This window comes from Chroicocephalus ridibundus, chromosome 1 (assembly GCF_963924245.1).
Source record: "Chroicocephalus ridibundus chromosome 1, bChrRid1.1, whole genome shotgun sequence".
Taxonomy (NCBI): Eukaryota; Metazoa; Chordata; class Aves; order Charadriiformes; family Laridae; genus Chroicocephalus; species Chroicocephalus ridibundus.
In genome coordinates, this window is record NC_086284.1 from 176316526 (window position 1) to 176335498 (window position 18973).

The window sequence follows — 18973 nt, forward strand, 5'->3', positions numbered from 1 at the left end:
TAGACTGTCTTTCAGTCATAAAACTGTCTTTTCCTTTTCACGTAGTAGAAGCCCCTATATACTTCTACATCTAAAGCCTGTTAAAACACTGCTTTAAAATTCTCGTTACCTTTGCAGTTGAATTTTACACTTCAAGCATTGTGCTAGTGGACAGCATTGGCTGGCTGACTTACTGCAAGGAGATGCCAGGCCAGTCACTTCTACTGGAAGGCTGGTGAGACTACTAAGAAAAAGGACTTAGCCAAGAAAAAAGGGGGGGTGTGGGGTGTGTGTGCTTGTATAATTTGGTTTGGGCTGCTAACTAACCCTTATAATAAAGAATCAGGAACTGATTTCTCTCTCCTTTGTAAGATCTCAGAAACTCTAATAGTGTAAAAGAGAAATAAGCATGCATCTGGAAGACACCGGCAACAAGAAGAAAAATGCCCACCCATCAAGTAAACTTTTTTTTCCCTCCCCGATTTTGCAAAGTGAGTAAAGTGTGACAGGTGATCACAGGCATCAGAAAGAAGAATAAGAGCTGAAAACTGATGAGGAAGTAGAGTTATTCCAGATCTTTAAAGCAGTAATAAAAGCTGGAGTCTTTTGATGGCTTGGTAGAAAGAGCAAGAAAGTGAGGACGTTTGAAGAGAAAAGTGCTGGAGAAGGTAGCTATTTTTACACCAGTATTGGGGTGGGGAAGAAACAGTTCAGTTTGAGAGAACATTGGCTCTGATAGTTGATTGGAGTTAGAGTAACTGAAGAGGATATGTCGAATGATTATGAGATTACTGCCTGACACAGACCAAAAGATGTGGAACAACTTAGAGAAGTTGCATAGCCTTCAAATGTGATGAGGCATCCAACCACTTAGGAATTGCTGTGACAGCTTAGGTGTAATGCTATTATTTTGGGCATGGCTTTTCACATTCTGTTTTGTGTGCTGATTATATGGATGATGATCGTATTGCTTTTGCTTGCTTAGTTGTCACTTGTGATTGGGCTATCACATAGCTATGGATCTGTGTTAATATCATTTACTTTCTTTTAAAGCTTTTGCGTGAGGTATTTGAATGGAATAGGGGTGGAAGAACTCTACACTATAGTAAAAAGCATCTTTGGTACCTTGTTATTCATTTATTCTTCCATCTCACACAGTGTCAGCAAATGTTACTCTTTGCAGCATTAACTTTTACTTTCATGAAGTCAAGAAATGTGTATAATTTAGCTTCCTTTGGTGATTATTTTACTTCCTTTTTAGTATTTTTATACTACAGAATTCAGACAAGTTTATTTGACGTGAGAAATATACTGTATTTCTGTCTCTTCCCCTGATGATCTGTCCATCATGGCCAGCTTTTCTAAGTCCAAAGGAACATCTCCACCACTACAGGGTAAAAAATAATCTTTTCCCCTGGCATTTGGGACAAAATTTTCCAATTTTTCTGCCTAGCTGTTTTAAAAGCTTTAAAAAAAAACCAAACAAAAACAACAAAAAAACCCCCACCTGTTCTTAAAGCTTTAAAACTTTTAAAATGGCACTTCTTTCCTACTTTTTTTCATGTTGAATTTTCTATATTTGTATTATTCATAGGAATTCTCTTGGTTCAAAGAGAGTCTAAACATAATTTAGGATTTAAAATTGGAGCTAGTACTGATCATGTTGTATTTCCAAAGTATTTCTAAAGTATTTATTTCTAAAGTGATTTATACCATCAAAATTCTGTATATTGCATATGGAGTACAGGAGAACTTTCATATCTCAGGTGCCATATCAGCAGTTGGCTGACCAGAAGTCAGAGCAACTCACCAAAGACATGTATATATTACTGAGCAACAGCTGGCACCTGCCTTAATAGAAGATGAAGGGAGAAGTCTCACAAAATGATGTGTCAGTGATGGTTCTTTAGGTTGAGATGCCATCCTAGAATAACAGGGAATGAAAAAGGGATATCACTTAACAGGGAATGAAAAAGTCTAGTCACCATAAGTGTTAGGGTCACAGGCTTATGTCAGATATGAGGATATGTCATATCTGGAGGCAGGTAACAGTATATTCCAGTCACCAAGAGCTTTTACAGCCATGACATTCCGTTATTTGGAAAAAATTCTGTCTTATTTTTTATTGCCTTTTCTAAATATCATGATTTTTCTGAAAACAATTGCTTGCCAAACCTTAGTTTGTATCTGTTGCTTTACTTTTCTGTATGTTTTACCCAATGGCCTGATTTGTCATGTTACAAGGTTCAGAGAGGAGTTGCATAAACTTGTGTTCTTTGCTTACATGTATTTACAAAGTTTATACGGACAAATGAACCTTCACATAGTTAGCAAATAGAATTTACTATATGCAGACCTTTGAAAAAAACATTTTAATGTTAGATTTTATGTTGCATGTCAAGAAAAATATGTGTAATCAAATGAACACAAAATATGTGTTCTTAACAAAAGTTTTCATGTTTTTAAAGATAACTGAATTCTGGCATAACTCTAGTGTAACATAGTGTCAGAATTCTTCTGGTTTATGCTATTTGCCAAAGGTAGCCAGCCTAACTAACACCGACAGTTGCCTTGAACATTAGGAGGGGAGCTCGAGAGAAATTCGTTCAGCATGAACTCTCAGAAACCACAATGACGGTAGACTGACTTGAGAAGATGGTGAGGACTTCAGTTTTGACACTAGGCATTTATGGTGCAATGAACTTGCCAGTACTCCTTTAAAAAAAGAATTTAGAGAGAGTGTCTTAGTAAAGAGTAGACGCAAAGCACCCACTTTGCCGGTTTAAAAAAAACCACAAACCATCCACACACTACCACTGCCCCAGTGCTTACACCATAAAAATACTAGTTTGTTCTAAGAATTCTAAAAGACCAGGCTTCTGAATTTTAAGATTACGTTCAATTATTCAAAAAGGTACCTTGTGGTTAGAACGACCTTAATTTAGTCTTCAGACACGGCATTGCGTATGCACATGGGCATCGTGTGAGTCACCTGTGCTCATACTACCACAAAGTGAGAGGCACTGATGAGGAGTTCTGTCAAGTAAATGAATCCTATCACCACTGCTGACTGTTCGGAGGTAACTCCTTGAGATATTCTTGTTTTCCTTCTCACCACTCTCTGAGGTTAAATTCTAGCGCAAAACACATCATTAATTACTGGTTGATAGTATTTAGACCAAACATATCTGTCAGATGTTTTATAACCGGAGAGAAAAATATCACTGAGGGGTGCTTTTTACTGTTCTTGGGGTTTGCCTTTATAAAATTAGGTTTCTGTGTATGTTTTGCAACGTATGTAGTTGACTGTACGTTTCTTTCTACAAAATAAAACAGAGAAGTAGTTTGCAATCAATAGCCTGGGACAATTTTACAATTTCTTTGTTAACTGCTGTAGTCTGGGTCTGGTGTCCTTACTCTTTTATTATTTTTGTTATTTTTTTCCCCCAGCTTAAGTGTACCTCCACTCAGTTTGCCTTAGGTATTATTGCTAAGGCTTAATTGAAAGGGCAACATGAAATGGATTAAGAGAGGCTAGAATATTCAGGGTTAGTCTTGTTTTACACTTTCTCCTGGTGTTCCTTTTACCATTGTTCTTGGTTTTAACTCATAAACCAGTCTGTGGCTGGTTTTCCTTTTATTTTTTCATGGCAGATAGAATAGGGGAGAAGCAGTGGTCTAGGGGGAGTTTATTGTTATGTGTAATGCTCCAATTTGCTGTCCTTCTCCCTGCTGACACTCCTATACAAGCAGCAGATTGCCTTACTGCTGTGCTTTTTGGATCTTGAAAGAAAGAAAATCTGATACTAGGGATGTTGGCTCCCTTTTCATACTGTTCAGCAGTAGGGAACATGAACATTTATTTCCCTCCTCCATTTCCACAGACCATAAGCAATTCAAAGATGACACACACTGACCCCCCCCCACACCCCATTTCTTGTTTAATCCTTATTACCCTTTATGGCACTTGGTCCTACAGGATATTTTTTGAACTTTGATTTCCTCTGTGGTATGCCGCCTCTCTTGTAGTTAATACCGTCACTGTCATCAGATTATCTTGACAATTATTTCATCTCCTTTCTGTTTCTCCTCCTAACTCATTTTGCTATATTCGGGTGAGTGTAAAAGCTTTCTTTATGAAGTGGAAGTATCTCTGAAACCCTTAGTATGGACAGTGATTTCACAGTTATTTATCTGGTATGTAGTGATATACCACCGAAAAAAAGCAACCCCCAAAACCCCACAGCAGGCTGCCTTCTTGCTGTTGCTCTTTCCCTCATTCCTCCCAGTGTTGACGAAAGCAAGTGCTGCATTGCTGCGAACAGATGTAGTTGCTCATTTACCTTTATTTGCTCTGAACTAGCCTGAGCAAAGATGTCTGAGATTGTATTAGGTCTTTCAGGCTGATGCCAACCAGATTTCTCGTCTGGCTGAGAAACACGTGAAAGGGGGCAGGAGGAGAGGGCAGAGCCCCTTATGGTGTGGGCAGCAGCCATAGCACACATTGCGGCTGTGTGTGCCTGTTGTGTCTGTAGAAAGCAAAAAAGCAAACAAACAAAAAAATGAAGTCAATAATATATGATGATACTATTTCTGCAGCATTGTAGTCTAAATAAATACATCTGATAGAAACAGATGGACTATCTTTTATTGGATAAAATAGTAAAAAAAAAGAAAAGGCATTGAAGCATGTGAGCTATTTGCCACATTTCTTTTTTCAAGGAAAAATAGCCATTACTAATAGATGCTTTTATGTGAAATTATTGAAATTAAGGAATGTGTCCATATGTAGGTTTTTCACGACCGCGTTTGATAGACAGCATCATGAAATTTGTTGAAGGCTTTGTCTGGATGACTAAAATGACTAACTTGTAATCCAGATCCGGGGACCATGTACATTGTTCATTTTCTCTGCTAGAGTGTTTCAACCAGTTAAAAAGTTTTCTTTAACATCCTTGCCCTCCTTTAAAGACCTCTCAATTGTTTCCATTTACTTTCAGTACTTTCAGTTTTGTCCCACTATACTAATTTGACACCATTTCTTGCATACATTGGGGATTTTGGGTAGTGTAGGGATATGACAGTTAAAAATGTCTACTTTGAGACTTTTTTTGTGTGCATGTGTCTTTGAGAAGATTTCCCTTAGTGTTTCAGATAATAATGAACAGACGTTTATTCAAAATTTAGATTTTATTATTATAAGTATTCAACTAATTGTTTATTTACAAATGGCTTGCGATTCATACACATCATTAACAGGAAACCCTTCGAGTACCAGGAAATATTTCAGCATGAAAAAAGCAACCAGATTAAAAAAAAAAAAATTGTTAAAATCAATGAGTGACATGGACATTCTTCACAAAATCAGTAACAGAGAAGATGCTGCAGTTCTGTCTCCCAGCTTATTCCATAGGAATTCCTCTGGGGCATGGGAGGTTCCTGCTCCTTTCACTAATTCAGAAAATGCGTTTGAATCATCATCATCTACAGGATGCCTTTTGCTTCTACTGGCATAACATATTTTCCTGTTCTTGTTCAAGCTTTTTTTGTTTGGGAGAAAGGGGAATGTATGACCATAAAACTGTTGATAAAACCCTCCTGAGGAATGTTATGTCAGTTACTCCTTGAATTAATGCTTAATGACTTTTTATCCGTGTTTTTTTGGAGTGATTAGTCCATGTGATGTACCCATATAATGGATATATCATGAAATAATAGCAAGGCATAGAAGTGACAAAGTGTCAGTTAAAATCCCTAGGTAAAGTTTTAAAGCATGCTTCAAAATTCTAAAAATACCAAATTTTGAGCTAAGTTTTTTATTTTTAAATGTGTTTTTAAAGAAAACATTTTTCATCACAACTGTACTAAAAAAAATAAAATATTGACATTTTCGATAAGTTGGAAGTTTTAAATACCAACCAGCTCTATATAGGAATACAGGAATAATATAAAGCAAAAGAGTTCATCAAAGAATTTTGAGGGACCTTTATGGGCTTAAATAAAAATGTATGCATGCATAATTGGCAATCACAGCATTTGTCTGGTGGTGAGAGATTAATTCTAAACACATTTTTATTTGTCTTTCCAGAAGTCTCAGATATTAAGTAAATTAATAGAAAAAAATATATATTTCATATTTAAATTAAATGTGTTTTGGTTATTAATATCTTAATGAGAAAAGTTTTATTACTGAAAATATTTCTCTGTCAGTGAACATACTCCTAGATATTGCAGCTTGCTATTTCAAAATGAAAATGGTTTATATCCCGTAAGGTACATGATCACATGCCATTTATTGCTTTTTGGATTTGGTATTTGGCACATTATAATCTTGCAGCAATTCCTGGACTACTATTCAGAGAGGTGTGGGGCAAATTCAATGCAAAGTAAAATTTGTTCATCTGTGACAACTGCTAACATTCTGTATGAGATTAAAACTGTAAAAGAGATTATAAATAGCATAGATAAAAAGTTATCTCAAATTTACACAATGGGATAAAGTATGATGGTTAAAATGTTTTATCCTGTTTGAGTACTATTTCGTTTACATATGCGATTACTGCATATTAATAGGATTCTGATTCAAGTAAACTAACTGTACACTTTCCAAACAACAAACTGAGTGTAAATAAGTTTTTTAATTGCTATTGTCATTTTATCATGGTGTCCTGAAAGTAGATCAATGGTGGTTTAGCAGCTAACATAAAATGTCAAGATAATATAATTAAGTAGTATAAAGAAAGCAATTTTGGAACTGAGTTACTTGAAGTAATGAATTTTTAGAGTAAATAATTTTATTCAATGATCTGCAGAGGGGGCAGGTGGTCTTGATCTGGGTTCATTTTATGGCTGATTGGGGGGAAAGTGTTTTTAAAGCCATTAAGCAAAGTAATTTTCTTTGAATTTCCTAGAAGATTTCTGTACAAATATGTTTTGAAAATAATAATACAGAAGTGCTAATGAAAGCAAGCTTGGTTTTTCCTCTCAGGTCTTGCTAGGAATACTTCATATATACATTGCTATACACCTTACCATCTGAATGTCAACAAGGAATACTTCATATATACATTGCTATACGCCCTACCATCTGAACGTCAACAAGCGCCTTTTGGACCAATACTCCTGTATGGATCTCAAAGAGCATCATAACCTATTTAAAATAACAGTTGCAGTGAAATACTGTGTTCTTATATTGCATAATATAAATTTAACTGATAAAATTGCGGGTAATCAAGAAAGTTAATGACAGGTTGGGCTACTTTGTTTTTATTTTTTCATGTTATAGGTCAAAATCAAATCATTTTAGTTTTGCTTGTTCTTTTTGCCTAATTTTTTGGCATGAGAAAATTAAATTTTTATGAAACCCTGGCTTAGCCTATGCTGGAAATCATTATTGTGACTGTCTAGTATAATGAGGCAATGCCAGCAAGTCCTGCTAGCGATCATACTTCTTTCCTGAGATTATTTATTTGCAATATAAATCATATTCCAAATGCAATGTGAGTTCTGGACTCTTGATTTTTAATTTTTTTTTCCTTTATAACTATATTCATGCCAGGGCTTTCAGCAGCACACAAAGTACTTCAGCAGAACTTGTTTCTAATGTAGACCTAACCGGTATGTTGTCCAGACTCTAAGCACTTAATTCACTGGAAGTGAATTTGCGATTTATTAGTGTTGCTTCCTGTCTGCAGTGTGGCCTATCTTGCAAGTGAAATAGACCTTGATTAAGTTTAAATGCTGTGTAAGTTTAGCTAAGAGGTATGCATGTGATTTGGTTCTTTTTAGGAGTGGTATTGTTGCAATTTGTACTTGAATAGTCATAACGTCAAACTAAACCTATTTTTGTATGGTGTTCTGCTCTTAATGCAAACATTTACTTCTCTATGCGATGCTGAGTTCTGGAATCCCTTGTTATGAATGAATACTAATCTTTTGCCATTTTCTCATAACAACACCTGTCTTACCATGGAAACGATTGTGTTTTTCTCCTCCTAGTTGCTTTTGTAATTTTAAAAATAAACTTTGTTTTAGAAATTGTTCAGATAGAGTCCACATTAAAAGGTAATTAATAAATAATGTCACTTCTCTGTTAACAGCGCTTATCAAATGGCTCCATAGACTCAAATGATGAAGCCAGTCAAGTTGTTGAACTTCAGGAACTACTGGAAAAGCAAAACTATGAAATGGCACAAATGAAGGAGCGTTTGGCTGCACTGTCTTCCCGGGTAGGAGAGGTAGAGCAGGAAGCAGAGACCGCCAGAAAGGAGCTCATTAAAACGGAAGAAATGAACAGTAAATATCAAAGAGACATTAGAGAGGTAAGGAGTTCACCATATTTGCCTCCTATTTCTTGACTGTTGTTCCTGTGGTACCCACTACAGACTGATAGAGGCCAATGAATTTGGGCAGCAAAAGTTGAGCACGGATAAAATCCCTTGTACATAGAAAACACAAAATGTACATTAAGAAATAATACTAGAAATCTCTTTATAAAACCATGTTCTTAAATGTGGGTGCGTATATATGCAACTCTAGTAGGAGAAAGGCCAACTCCTTTGTAGTTTAGCATTACTAGAGTGCACTCTGTCAAGTTTTCAGCTATTTCAAGTTTTTAAGATGAACTCTGTTAAACAGAGATGTGTAAAGTAAGTTTTTAAAACTCCTGGGCTGTTTTATAAAATGGTGTTATTTATATAATCAATTATAATATTTACTCATGTGTGGTAACTTCATTATCCCTGTTATGATATGCTATTCCTTTCTCTCAATAAATGGAAGTATAATTCAATTTTTGTTTTTCTTTCCTCCTCTTAAATTTATTGTGCTCCTTAGTACTCTCCAGAGTATCTTCTCTCATGCTTGGAGCTCAAGATATGTGGAAGGCTAGCTTCTAGGATCTATTTTGGTATTTTGAAATTAGAGTAGTTATCTTTCCGTTACACTTGCTTTCTACAATATAGGTATTTCCTATGGATTTGTGTGTGTGTATATATGCATGTGTGTGTATATATTTAACCTGTTATTTCTAGCATTCTGGAGAAAATCTTCCTTCAGAACTTCTGATGCCTGACACAGCCTCCAAGCAGCTTCACATCACTGTATTCTGCCTCTTTTAAAGTATTGTATCATTTTTATCCAGTTACAAAAAATAATTTGCACTGACATGTTTCTCCTTTTCCACCACTGCTGCATTATATCACTAGGGGTCTCTAATATCTACACTGTCATTTACCTTTCGATAAGTATTGCGGTTCCAAAGACACTTGATTGCCACTTGCTGTTTCTCCCTTAAATACCACCTTACACCAGCTACAGGCTTACCTGCTTTCAGCCCTTTTCTTCCTAACCAAAATGGCCACGAAATACATTTGCATGTATAATAATTACCAAATGTAAGTGCAAAATCTGCTGCGAAAGGTATTTGTAAAAGTGGAAATGCCTGTCTTCATTATTTCATATGGCCACAAAAGATAGTCTTCCCGATTCAGAAAATCAAATACCTACAACAAGAGGGGTAGTTCAGTATTGTGTAACTTGGGTAAATTATTGGATTTTTTTTTTTCTGTGTGTTTTTAATGATTTGCATACATAATTACTATTTTTATGGGTTTTTTTCACAGCAATATGCAAAAAGATTGCCTGGATATGGCTCATTTTAGGACTGCTTATTTGGATCAATTTATATGTTCATTGTGTCTTACTTGAAAAATAATCTCACTTACTTCAACACTGCTTTCATAATGTAATATAACACAAACAGCAAGACATGCTCATCAGTAAATATTTTCCTTGTGAAAGATTACATGGCAACACGTAAGTCTTCTCAAGAGCCAGACACAAGTTTAATACTAATAGAACTTTCTGTTTTCACTTAAATTAATTGAGGAGAAATAAACAATGTAATAGACAGACTAATGAATAATCTGTCTAAATTACAGCTATTGACTTCAGAGAGGCCAGGTTGTAATACATGAGTAAAAACAGCTCAAGATTTTAAACAAATCCTTATCTGTAACACGTACAGACCATGTACCCGTATGTTATGGTTATGTTATGTATCCAACATTGTGGTCACTTGTTTTCCTGAAATTTCAGGACATGTCACCTGCTGTCTGCTACATGTACTTTGGCAGAAAATTTTAGCAGGACACAGGAATAAGAGTAGAAATGTGCATATACATTTTTTTTTCCCCACATCACTGCACTATATTTCTACTGTTAGGTAACTGTAGCAGTTTTTCAATTTTCTAATCAAGCCGACTGTTGTTTAAGAAGCAAACAAGTAAATGTGAGCTACATTTGCTGTGGTTTTGCACTGAAAAATACAGAGACTAGAAAAATATACAAAAGGTGAGGATTGTTTCTGTTTGCTCTATTCAACAGCTACCACTTTAAATATCATAGTTACAAGAAATCCCAAAAGAAATAAATTCTCTTTAAAACAGCAGAATTACTGCTGAGCATGGCTTACATCCCTGTCTACTGTTAGCGTGAAAATTAAACTGGTACAAAATTACATACCATTTTAATTGCATGGTTCTTGATGGTTTTGTTTGTTGCTTTAGGCAATGGCACAAAAGGAAGATATGGAAGAAAGAATAACTACACTGGAGAAGCGCTACCTCAGTGCACAGAGAGAATCCACCTCCATACACGACATGAACGATAAGCTGGAAAATGAACTGGCAAACAAGGAAGCCATCCTACGTCAGGTGCAGTAGCTGCAGTAGTCAGTTGCTTTCTTCATAAACAATGAAAATTAATGCAAAAATGGGGGCAGATCTACAGTAGGAGGTTTCCATTAAGTTAATCTGTTCAGTTGTAATCAACACATCAGTTAATCTGAAAAACCTAAATTGTTCAACTTCGCAGCTCTGTATCAGCTACTACAACCATGAATACCAAATCAATGCGTACATTCAACATTGTAAAATAACTGTGTTTTTCTAATAGTGTCTTTCGTAAATGCACATAGTCATATTCCCTAAGTAAAGGATTATCTTTGCTTCTTATGTAATGATTTTCTGAATTAAATTTTAAACAAACAAACAAAAAAATAAGCAAAACCCAAAAATAGTATAAGCAAAAGAAATGTCCTTCTGCAGGAAGGACCAAAATTTGCATACAAAAGATTCTAGTGATTTCATGTATTAGTAGTGCATAGATAAACCACCTGTCAATAACTTTTAGAAAAAGAATATAACATGGTTGTGTGGTTTTCTCTCATGGTACATTGTTTCCGTGGTGATTCCACAAGCTGAAGTGTGAAGTGAACAGGAAAAAAATGTTTGGGAATTTGAAGACTACAATGTGAACTGAAAGCTAACATGAAATGAGTATAATTCAAACTGTAAAAGATGAAATTGCTCCTCAGCCTCAGAATCAGACTTTTCTTTTTTTTTTCACCTATCATGTCTTCAAACAATATAAAATGCTATATGAGAAATAAGCCTGTATGATCTGATAATCTCTGCTTCTATGATTCTATGCAGATATATTTACACACACATGCACACATCCCTCTGTACATGTGTATATGTATATATATGTACGTGACTACCTTTTCAGGGAAATTAAAGCATCAGAACTCAAACTCTATGGCTTCTTCCAGTTTCCTTTGGCTATTTTAAGAGGTATCTTCAATTTTTAGGAAAAAAAAAAAAAGCAAACCACCTAACAATGGAAAAGTAAGGTACCTGCATCTGTCCTTAATGTTTTTATTGCTGCCACTGTCAGTTGTGCTGTGCTGCGGAGGTGTTTCTACTCAAAGCAGTGACCGATGGAACTCGGCTTAGAGTACATGCAGCCAGACTTAAAGTTTTCTTGCAGCATTGTGGTGTGAAAAGCTTAGCTTTTCACGCTTTTGAAGGATTAAAAAGGAATCTAAAAGCACACTCCTTTTTCGTTATGTCTTCTATTACTTGGAATGCACAGGAAAGTAGGAAACACTTGTCAAGCCATTAAATAAGTCTTCATCATGTGGTTCATCTCAGTGGGCCAGGAAATACTGCAGTTATGAAAAGTCCTCCTGTTTCTCTTTAATGGTTATCACAGATACAATCATGAATGAATTATCTGAGCAACAATTGTCAGTTTTAACATTTCCTAGTATACGATTGGCATTTGTTCATGAACTTCGATGGGAATTCTCTCCTTTTGGAGTTGTCCTTCTGTCCCATTTCAGTCATACATAAACTTTTCTGTGAGAAGGACTCAATATTTCCATTTAGAAAATTCTCATTTTACTGGCACCAATATTTTTATTTTGCTCAGATAAACAATGCTCAGAGGAGCTTTTTGCTCATGTTCACGAGTACCATTTTACAACTCCTTTTCTTCACCTTCATATGATCCTTGAGTCTCAAATCACTCATCATCAGTGAGACCAGCAGCGTACACGTTCCATGCTTGAATTAATACCTTTCCAATAAACTCTCCCAGGTTGTGGAGTATCTATGCTTATCTAGTGAATTTTGATCACTTCCCTATTACCAAGAAATTGAAGGAAAATCTTAATTTTTTAATTCAAATTCTTAATTTTTTTTATACCTGTTTATCTGTCTTTGGCCTTCAGTTGGAAGACAAAAACAGACAGCTGCAAGAGCGTCTAGAGCTGGCTGAGCAGAAGCTGCAGCAGACGATGAGGAAGGCTGAAACCTTACCTGAAGTGGAGGCTGAGCTGGCTCAGAGAATTGCGGCTCTGACTAAGGTACTGCCCTGAGAAATAGGTACATTTCCGAAGTCCCACTGTTTAACGTTGATTTGCATCCTGGTTCCTCACCTCAAGGACAAAAAAAAAGTCTTATTAAGCTGATTTGAAACAAGAGAATGTTTCCTGACAAGCATGTGCCACAAGTTTAACCAGGAATGGTCTCAGTGTAAGAATTTGTAATTCTTAGCATTTTACTAATAGGCAAAGTAGTTATCTGTAAGTTAGTCTACACTATATTTACAAAGGAGTCATTTATTTCCAATACATCAGCATTACTTCTCCTAGGAGGATTCATTTTGCTGTATAAGAGTTTCTAATTTAAGGGGAGAGGGGCGGAGGGAAGTCGCGTTCCTACACATACTTAGTTCTTCTGGACATTTTCATACACCATGTATATGAAACAACAGTTATTTTCATTCCAATAAGTGCTATAAAAATCAAATCTTAATAGCAGCTGGGATCATTTGTACGATACAAAAGTATGTACTGCAAGTTGCCTCTGTAAAAGGCTTGTTTTGAATGATTCTTTGTATCATATATTTTCAAAGACAAGTGTGACCAATCTTGAGAGGACTTCAAACTGTTTTTTCTGATTAATGTACTATATGGCAGCTTTCTTGCAGAAAAAGTAAGAAGATAAAAATAAATTTTCAGTAGTGTGGTATTCATATTTGGCCTCTAATACCTTTAGGTGCGCACTTAGTACTACAGCTTAGTTATTATCAGCTTCCTAAAGACATATAATGATAATGTGTTCATTCTTCATCTCTTAAAATCAGACAAATAAAGCAAAAATGCATTTAAGAGATTGTATTACATATAATTCTGATTTATCTAAGCTTTCCTTTCTCTATTGCCAAGGAATGTTTCTAGCTATTTATGTGCCTAGCCATTTTTATATTTGATGAATTTTTCCAATTCTCATGTTTTTCCATTTATAATGAAGCCTTAAGTGCTGAACAGCTCACTACTGAAGTCCAATTTTTAAGTAATTTAGTTAGGAAGTAGAAAGAAAGAGAAGATTTTGGGGGATTTGATGATTCGTTGAGATTTTTTATTTTACTAAGGCAAGATCATTATTCAGTAATCAAGATTTTGTGCTGTCCACTTTAGGTTTATATGAATGGGTGGGAATTTGTAAGAGAGACTGAAAAAGGTGGAAAAAAAGGAAGAGTCAGCAAAAAGGGAGCTACGTCAAATACCAAAAAATATCATTGCATTTTATTAAAAACACAGGTGCACATAAGAGCAGTCCCTTGGCATTTTAACTTTTTTTTTTCAGTTATTTCTGATTCAACAAATAATCACATATTGTAATGCCCTCAGTAGCTTAAAAATATTGTTTTCTATTTTAAGACGATTTTTCCTGATTAAGTTCTCCAGCAATTAGGCACCAGTAAGTATTTTGCAGTCTCAAGCATGTCTTTTCTTGCAACTGCATTTTTCCTTGAACATATATTAATGGCAAATATTGCAAGAAGAAATCCCATTTCAACCATGCAGAGCACTCAGGGACTTCCATGAGATACTGTTGTTATTGTGACCATGAAGCTGCAGTATACATCTCCGTTTGTCTTCTTACATTATTCCATGGGATGTGGTTAGAGAGCTGTGAACAGAGCTGATGCTCCACCTCATTTCACTTTAATGCACTTTATCGAAGTTTTTGCCAAGCAGGAAACTCTAGGAAGTATATTAGATTGTAATGCTGGTTCTGTTCATTTCTCTGTGATTACATGAAAAACTGAAGAAATTAATTTTATTTAAGATTGTGTCTTCTTGGAATACATGACATGAAGAAGAGTGTCAGAATTTGGCCAATAGGTCAAATAAGCCTATGTTTTATATATCTTGTATATAATGTCTTTGCAAACCGTAGAGCTTATTAAGGTGCTGGTTTGACAGCTCTGAAGTTTAAAGTCCAGTACTTTTTGCGGATCACATAAATGTAGCTTGGAACCAAGGACAACACTGTAGTCACTGCAGCTTACTTAAGTTGTTTGAAATTAGATAGCGGGTATACTGTTACCACGCTAGCTATTCAATGGAAGCTGCCAGACCTACCTAAGGGGCTGAATAATGCTTAATTAATTTTGCCTTTGAGCTTTGTGCCGGCACACACGTTGTCAGTAGGGCTCAAATTAGCTGGCTTCAGACTACCACGGTCGCTGCATGGCCATGTATACTAAGTAAAAGATGACCCCACTGAATCAACTAGTCTTTCTGCACTGCAAAGAAGTCAAAACTGATTCTCCTTTCTTTTGTACTATCTCAATGAAAGGGGCTTCTCTGAGATTAATGGGGTTACAATCATTTGAAAGAGGTGAGTTAAGCCTGATATTTTACATGTTTTTTAAAGGAAAGTAGTATGGGATAACTGGATATCCAGTATGGATAACTGGAAACAGTGACTTCTTAACTGTGGGTGAAATATAAGGCCAAGTATTTCCATGTGGAGACAAAACAGAACAAACATATTCTGGATTTGAATGTGATTATTTTTTTTTTCGCCCACCCACCCAAATTTCAAATATGCATGTTACAATTCTGCATTCAATTTATTATACTGTTCCTCATAATAAATCTGGGTTGGATTCTGCAAAAGAAGGTTGTAGAATGAGATCCTTCTGTCATGTCAATTTTTAAAATGAGTTGTTTTTCTTTTTTTATATATATGGGCTAGTGAATGTCTTTTGCTACTTTTCCATGCCCAAACTAGTTCATAAGGAGTGAACTTCCAAAAGTTTGGACAGTACAGTGAATTCAGATAAGTAACCATAAATTTACCTGAATCATTTGAACTTTACTTTGGCTTTGTTTTCACTGTGTTCTGCCCATTGGGTGAGCAACTGGAGGGTTAGTCAGCCTGTGGCAGACTAACCTGGAACAGCATGATCCCATGTACTGTGCTGTCCTGCCTGGCCGTCGCACTGGTAACTGTCTGGTCATGACAAGTAGCACAGCTCTCAGCATGTATCCAAGGTTTAGGTTGCCATGATTCATTGAGCCACCTTGTACTCACTCTCACAGTATTGGTCTGTTTGCCTGCCCTGGAGAAGGGGCAGTTGGTTGTACAAAGAACCTCCCTCCAATATTAACTAAATGTTTCTTTATCCTATAAGGTGTTTATTTTCCTCAGAAAGGACAGACATTGGAGCATCTAGAATCTTCAGATGGTTATTCTGTCAAACATGGGCTCTCCTTGCATGTATTCAAGGAGGGGTCTAGTGGAGACAACCAGCACCCACCTACTTCCATTCACTCACTCCCACTAGTAGTCATCACTCTTCCCCTTGGGTGCTTGTGCAGCAGAGGTACCACGTCACTTCTCTGATCACAAGACAGCAGTCAGCATTTTACTCCATCGCTCCTGCATGGAGGTCACCAGAAATACCAACAGTGCTTTTTAGCTGCATTATAGGAGCACTGACATGGAGAAGAGGAAACCATAATCATAATCAACCACAATCATAATAAACCACATTTAGCATAGTAACACATTCAGCTTATTTTAAAGGTGATAAAAAATGACTTGAAAGTTGGAGGGAAGCGGGACACAATGCTTGTTTTGTGACTATGTGGGGATCTGGTTTGCATTAAGTAGGGAAGAAGTTGCAAGAAAGTGAAAGGAGAAGGTCTGCAGTGGAAAGGATGCAGAGGGGAAAGAAATTCTCATGCGAGGAGTGGATGTGGTTAAGACAGAAAGCTCTCTGAGAACAAGGGGGAGAGAAGATGATGCGCTAGCTGGAAAAGGAAGTTGATAAATCTTCCTCTGGGGAAAACGAAAAAAAAAAAACCACAAAACAAACAAAAGAGAAAATCTTCTATGCAGAGGGAAGCCTACGACAACTTCACATCTACAACACGTTACTTACTGTCTTTTCAAACCACCCCTCTTCTTGTGTGCTTCCCTTTCCACAGAAGATTTTGTGATGATAGGAGGAAGAAATGAAAGATGCAAGTTTGACAGAGCTAAATGGAAGGAGTTGCTTACTAAATCTATGAGGTGTAGAAGGTATTGAGGGAATGAAGGAGGGGGAAGAATGTATGGAAATCTAAGGTTGGATTTCAGAAAAAGGTGTGACTTAAGCCAACATATTTTGTCATATTTGTAACGGGTTAGAAGTGAGCGTGTGAACAAGTAGCTGATAACTTTGTGAGCTGTTGTGACTCAGTCACCATGATCACTTATTTTCACCTTCTATTGCATAGCTCGATTCAATAACACATTCTTTCTTCTTGAATAACTCAGTCATTCAAAGCATAGCCAAAGGAATGTGTGCCATGGGAAGGCAGTAGGAAATCTGGAGATAGCAGGTGTTCAGAAGTCAAGCTCTCAAAACTGTGGGAATAGGCTCGTACCATTAGAAAAGTTTAGATTTGTTCCTGCAGATCAGCATGAGGAAGAAAAATGATAACACCTGTACCATACAGGTGCTTTCTGCATCTGAAATTGGATTTTTTTTTTTCAACTAAGATGTAAAGACCTAGAAAATGTGCAGTGCCAACAGTAACAGATGATGTGAAAGCAACATTTTTTTTGTGGGCGCGTTAGCAGCAGGAGCAGCAGTAGAGCTTTAACAGGGTTAGAGAGCAATAATACAAGCTGATTCAGTATTCCCTCAAAGCAAAATTTTCCTGCCTGTTACTGGCTTATACTGGCTATCTCTTTGCTATTTCATAGCATATAGAGTGCAAAGTGAGCATTAAGACTCATGCTGGTATCTCATAGGGGTCAGACGTTGTTAGGTTTTGTCCATATATTTTTAATCCAGTCCAAGATGCACAGTTTCACGAATCTATTTATAACCAAATGTGCTGGCTAAATGCTTTAAATGCTAGTTACTGAATACCACACCATGTCTCTTACTAATCCTCCTGTACAGAGTACTAGCAAACAGGCATGCAATCATATATTAAAAAGAAGAATGTAGGGTAAGGTCTGCCAAGCAAGTAGTTGTAGAAGTTCCACTTTAGAAAGTTTTTAACTCAATTAACTCTTAGCAAAGCAACTCGGAAGAAATCCAAATTCTGTTTATGAACCTCAGAGCCCACAGTTGTCCCTTCTGTTTCACGTGTATCTGAAATTCTGCTACGGGAACATGACTAACACTGGTGTCTCAGCCTCTGCCTTGTGCCTCAAACCACAAAGCAGAGATGGAGACGTTCAATACTTTTATGGTAGGCTCCCAAGTCTCTCAAAGAGCCTATTCCAGTGGGAATGTCTGGGGCTGACTAACACACATGGACAACAAAAAACTGTAGCCACTACAGGTGTTCCAGTTCCATAACAGTATGGCCTGGGGAAGTTTGTGCAGGAGGCATTTGCATATCCACTAGGGAACAGGTGAATTGCTAGGTCTTTTTTTGTATGGAAGGGTCTCTTTGAGATCTAGGTTGTGGCCTTCCTCTGCATAAAGGACAATGAGAGGTGCTGAAACCCTCATCTGGGGAATGTGTTCCAGCTAGGCACACCAGGAGATGGAGGGGCTACTCTTTCCTACTGCAGTTCTTTGTCTACAGGCGGGTTTCTGTAAGTGAGAGAAAAGGAATATATACGCGTGTTTGTGTCTCCCTAGCCCTTACAGACAACACCCTTTTGATTCATATCGCTTCTGCAGGGGCTGCTCACGCATTTGGCACGTAAGAATCAGTGGGTAAAAACTCTAAATAGCATTAGAGCCCAGGGTAGGTACAAAGGCTGCGCACCTGTGCTTGTCCTCTGCCAGACAAGCAGCTGAGCCTAATTGTTTCATGTCTCAGTTATAAATAATTTGGTTCTCTTAAAGTAATACAGAATAACACTTTAGGAGCAAACAAATGAGGCACACATAGATAAAGGAAACATAAAATATTCAAATACACTTTAAGTGTTTAGAGTAATGACATTTATTTTGATTCTAAGACATAGTGAATTTTAATTAATTTTAAACTCTTTTCATCCTACCAAGGATAAAGGGAGATGTAAAGATCTAAGATGTAAAGGGAGATGAATGAGGGGATCAGCTCTGTTTCCTTTTACGTGTACAGGTGATACAAGTACTCTGAGCCACATTCAGGAAGATTTTTTTTAAGAAGGATGCACCTATCAGCATTTTAATATTCTTAGTGAAATAAATGAAAATTACCATGCAAAAAGATATATATATATATGTAAAAATCTTAAATATATTCCTTACTGAATTATTAAAGCAATAGGAAGTTATGAAATAACAGAATTAGATCACTATAAGAATCTTAAGAGAACATCATGTTCTTTCAAGAATGTTTTCTAAAGAA

At 36.5% G+C, this 18973-nt stretch overlaps 1 protein-coding gene across 7 annotated transcripts in view; it reads left to right on the top strand.

The window, feature by feature from the left end:
- PPFIA2 (PTPRF interacting protein alpha 2) overlaps positions 1–18973 on the top strand; it is a 340023-nt gene that overhangs the window by 262592 nt on the left and 58458 nt on the right. For all 7 annotated transcript variants that reach the window (XM_063322857.1, XM_063322852.1, XM_063322853.1 and 4 more), the window contains 3 exons: positions 8079–8300; positions 10548–10694; positions 12557–12691. In XM_063322857.1, coding sequence (XP_063178927.1) covers positions 8079–8300; positions 10548–10694; positions 12557–12691 — 504 coding nt within the window. The remainder of the gene's footprint in view (positions 1–8078; positions 8301–10547; positions 10695–12556; positions 12692–18973) is intronic.